Source organism: Setaria viridis, chromosome 6 (genome assembly GCF_005286985.2).
Source record: "Setaria viridis chromosome 6, Setaria_viridis_v4.0, whole genome shotgun sequence".
In the NCBI taxonomy this organism is placed as follows: domain Eukaryota; kingdom Viridiplantae; phylum Streptophyta; class Magnoliopsida; order Poales; family Poaceae; genus Setaria; species Setaria viridis.
In genome coordinates this window covers 4,643,459-4,647,485 of record NC_048268.2, presented here as the reverse complement: position 1 = coordinate 4,647,485, position 4,027 = coordinate 4,643,459, and the positions used below count along the sequence as shown (strand labels likewise).

The 4,027-nt window shown below is 50.1% G+C and overlaps 1 protein-coding gene across 1 annotated transcript; it reads right to left on the bottom strand.

The window, feature by feature from the left end:
* Window positions 1-1,181: 1,181 nt before the first annotated feature.
* On the bottom strand, window positions 1,182-3,527 carry LOC117861177 (caffeic acid 3-O-methyltransferase). The gene is made up of 2 exons (XM_034744694.2): window positions 2,991-3,527; window positions 1,182-2,099 (listed from the first exon to the last, which is right to left on the bottom strand). The coding sequence occupies exons 1-2, from the start codon at window positions 3,398-3,400 to the stop codon at window positions 1,427-1,429; spliced, it is 1,083 nt and encodes a 360-aa protein (XP_034600585.1). The 5' UTR covers window positions 3,401-3,527; the 3' UTR covers window positions 1,182-1,426.
* Between the last annotated feature and the right edge of the window lie 500 nt (window positions 3,528-4,027).

Here is a 4,027-nt window from a genome sequence, read left to right as displayed (position 1 = left end):
CGGTAGTATACTATGCCATGTTGTATGCTTTACTACGTTATACTCATATGCTTAGGCTGAATATATGTTACCGCATCAGTTCGTTGTGCCTTCAGGCTTGCTCTAGTTTTATGCCTGTCGATCATCATGGTCGGGTTCCGGAGGGGCTAGAGTAGTCATCACGTGTACGAGCGTGGTGCTCGAGCGTGTTGGGATCCATCGAATATGAATGTACCCCACGGTCTGAGGCGTAGGCAGCAGGTGGTGACAGTTATGTCCGTTCCTTGTAGTCCCTCACGTTCAGGTATGGGTTAGGAGTTTTGAAAGATATCTTGCTTGGCATATCAGGGTAGGGTATTCTCCCCATAATGTTGAATGCCTAGAATTAGTTCTAATCATGTGCTTGTATGGCCCTTGCTAGTATAGATGCGTGCCACTAGGACCTCTTGTATGCCTTTCCCGCTAACCTTAGGCTTATTCTTTTATTCTTTATTCATGAGATTGGCTTGTGTGTGTCACATTACCCTAATATATTTATCATGGCTTAGCCCTGTATGAACTTTGATTTATTACTTAAGCATATTGTCCTGAATATCTATCCGATAAAATATTTTACACCAATGTCATCCTTTAGGAAAAATATAAATAATGATAATCTGAATACTTTCCGAGTGAAATGCTACAACGGTATATCCGTGCGTGAGTGAATTTATCCGTGATATTAAAAAATACAAAAAGGCGGTGGGGAGGCGCGCGGAGGCCGACAGCGGAGGGAGAGCAGGGCACACGGCCAGGCTGGCGGCGTGCGTGGGAAGGCTTGGTTGCGTGGAGAGGCGCCGGGACTGGCAGTGCACGCTAGGGTCGTAAGATATGGATCAGCATCCGACGGTTCAAAATCACGTGCACGAATCTCAAATACCGGATACGGACTTCCGGAAGTTATATTGGTTTGCCGGATTTCTATATCTCCAAACGAACGAGCAGATGAATCTATGTATAAATGGCCCCGGCCCACTCGAGCCCGTTAATGAAATGGTCCAGAAAGCTTGCAGTCAGGCCCTCTTGGATGGCGCGGACACAACAGTCCTAAGAGCCCAACAAGACACATTGTTTTTGCAGTCCATACATGCTTCCTCTGTTTTGTTTTTCCTGACACCATCAGTGGCACGGGTAATATTCACCCAAGTACAGGAATCATCATGTCATCATATTAAGTGTATATATGTATATAACCTTGACTGTTATTAATGGTACATGGCAGAGACACTTCAACACATACAACCATTAGAATTCTGAATCCAGAACAAGATGCCGGCCATGGAGGTAGGCAGGCCAGCAGCATGATGAAGAAAGCAAATCAAGCAAAAGTACATGCACCAAGAAGACGACGACGACGGCGACGACCATCTCATCTCTCATCAACCGCAACTGGCACAGAGCTATACATTCACTTGGTGAACTCGATGGCCCATGCGTTGGCGTAGATGTAGGTGGCCTTGAACCCGGTGAACCCCGCGCCCTTGGCGAGCTCCCTGAACTCCCTCTCGTACCTCTCCTTGCCGCCGGGGTTGTGCGCGAGCATGATCATGTCGACGTGGAACACGCCCTGCGCCTTGGGGGTAGCCTCCGGGTTCACCGGCAGGACGCACTCGACGATGATGACCTTGCCGTTCGCCGGCAGCGCGTCGTAGCAGTTCTTGAGGATCGTCGCGCAGTGGGCGTCGCTCCAGTCGTGGAGGATCCACTTCATGAGGATGGCGTCGCCGGCGGGGACCGACTTGAACATGTCGCCGCCGACGTGCTGCACGCCGGGGAACGGCGGCGCCTCGGAGATCACATGGGGGAGGTCGAAGTTGACGCCCTTGATCTGCGGATGGCAGGAGGTGATGGCGTGGAGGGTGGCGCCAATGCCGCCGCCGACGTCGACCAGGGTGCCCACGCCCTCGAAGCCCGTGTAGAACTCGAGGAGCTTCTTGGTGATGATCACCGAGTGGTTCTTCATGCCCTCGTTGAACACGCGGTTGAAGCGAGGATCCGTGCCGTGGTACTCGAACGCCGTCATGCCGTACGCCTTGTTGAACGGGATGCCGCCGTCCAGAACAGCGTCCTTCAGGTAGTACCTGATTCATGATAAAGATAGAAATTATATAGTCTGAAGAATGAATTTGACGGATTTTTCATTCATATGGATTTCTGGTTCGATGCGATGTGCCTTCGGTCTGCCTATGTTTCATTTTAGTAACTGCTACTTGTAGCAATGCATACAGTGCTATCCAGAGCAATGACCAATTGGGGTGTACTCTGTACTGCCATAGTGCCCTGTAAAAGGTCTGAAGCCACTGACCAGTATGAACATTTTGAAAGATTTGCCAAACTGAAGATACTGCTACTGATGTCTAGAAGGAACAGGGCAAGAATCTATCAGCATCAGCCGATATGCCAAATGCTACTAGTCAGTGGCGTGTGGTCCATATCACACACACCAACCAGTTTGGCTGTCTGAAAATTCAGCTGCAGTTGGTGGCCCAGAGGCTCAGTCCATAACAGCACGGACCTGATTTTATCCTTTTTTTATTTTAAAAAATAACAGCAGGGATCATTTTCCAATCCTCGTGGTGGGATTGGGAGAATTTCTTGAACCATCTGAGCCGTCAAATAATCCAGATTTTAGAAAGGGATGGAGCTGGTCCATGATGTTCCTTCTCCAAGGTTCCCAAAAGTCTCACCTAATGGAGAGTGGAGACACAACTTTGGCGCCTGCTTACTTTTCTTTCCTATTTTTTTAAAGAAAAACTTGATTCTCCTTTCTTTCAGAAAATATTTTTGTATTCAGAGAAATATTAAGGATAACCTAACTATCATATGCATGCTTGTACTCGAAATTTACAACAACTACCATATTATGTGTTAAAAAGTGAAGAAAACAAAACTAAATCGATTGTTCGATCAGCTCATGCATCAACAAAAAAGTTAATCGAACAGCAATGATCAATTAACCAAGGCACACTCACCAGCTCTCCATGAGGACCTTGTCCTGGTTCATGAGCGCGAGCGCGGCCATGGAGACGCCGTCCTCGTTGGGGGTGAGCCACTTGCCCACCGGCGCGGCGGCGTACCGGCGGGAGTACTTGCCGTCCTTGTCCTCCATCTGGCACCTCACGACGTCGTAGGAGGCGAGCAGCCGCAGCATGCGGTCCACCATCACCGGCGCGTCGGGGTTGGTCGGCGCCACGGGGAGCCGCGCCACCACCTCCTCCGGCGACAGCGCCGCCGCGGGGTCCTTCTGGAGCACCTCCAGCAGGCCCAGCTCGATGGCGTTCTTGAGCGTCATCGGCAGGATGGACGACGACACCAGCTGCAGCGCGTACATGCACGCCTCCTCGTCGGCGACCGCGGCCACGTCGGCGGCGGTGGAGCCCATGGCTGGCTGGCTGGCTTCTGGAGCTGCTGCAGCAGGTGGCGAGGGGAGAGAGGAGAGGGGGGGGTGCGCTTCTCGCCGGCGGTGAGCTGAGACCGTGAGAGGCAAGTGGTGGCGTGTGCTCAGTACTGGGAGGTGGTTATATGGGGTCGGAGGCTTCACCAACCACCTCACCAACCCCTTTTTCTTCTTTCATTTTCTTCACCATGGCACTGAGAAAAAGCAGGTAGCTTATTAGCAAGGCGTAATGATGTTAAGATAAGTAGGGCCCATTATTTTGTTGGTGTTGGTGTTGGTGTTGGCGTTGGCGATGATTAACCATTTAATCTGTACTGTACCTTTAGGTTTTTGCGTGCGTGTCAAGTGCGTGGAAGATTTTGGAGATCGATCAATGTGCTCGGCCAACCACAGGTGAAGTGGTTGAGTTTGTGGGACTGAATGGTCACCACTGGTGTTGTTGCGTGGAGTGAGAAAACTCAGTGCACTCGGGTACAAAGTAGGATCAATGACAGTGATGCAGGGGTGTTTGGATCTTTAGTCCTGACTAAAATTTATGTCACATCAAATATTCGGAGGCTAATTAGGAGGACTAAATATAAACTAATTATAAAATTAATTACACAGATGGAG

Coding starts and splice junctions, on each gene's coding strand:
- LOC117861177 (XM_034744694.2), bottom strand. CDS start 3,400: ATGGGCTCCACCGCCGCCGACGTGGCCGCGGTCGCCGACGAGGAGGCG. Junction 2,100..2,990: donor AAGGTCCTCATGGAGAGCTG/GTGAGTGTGCCT, acceptor ATCATGAATCAG/GTACTACCTGAAGGACGCTG.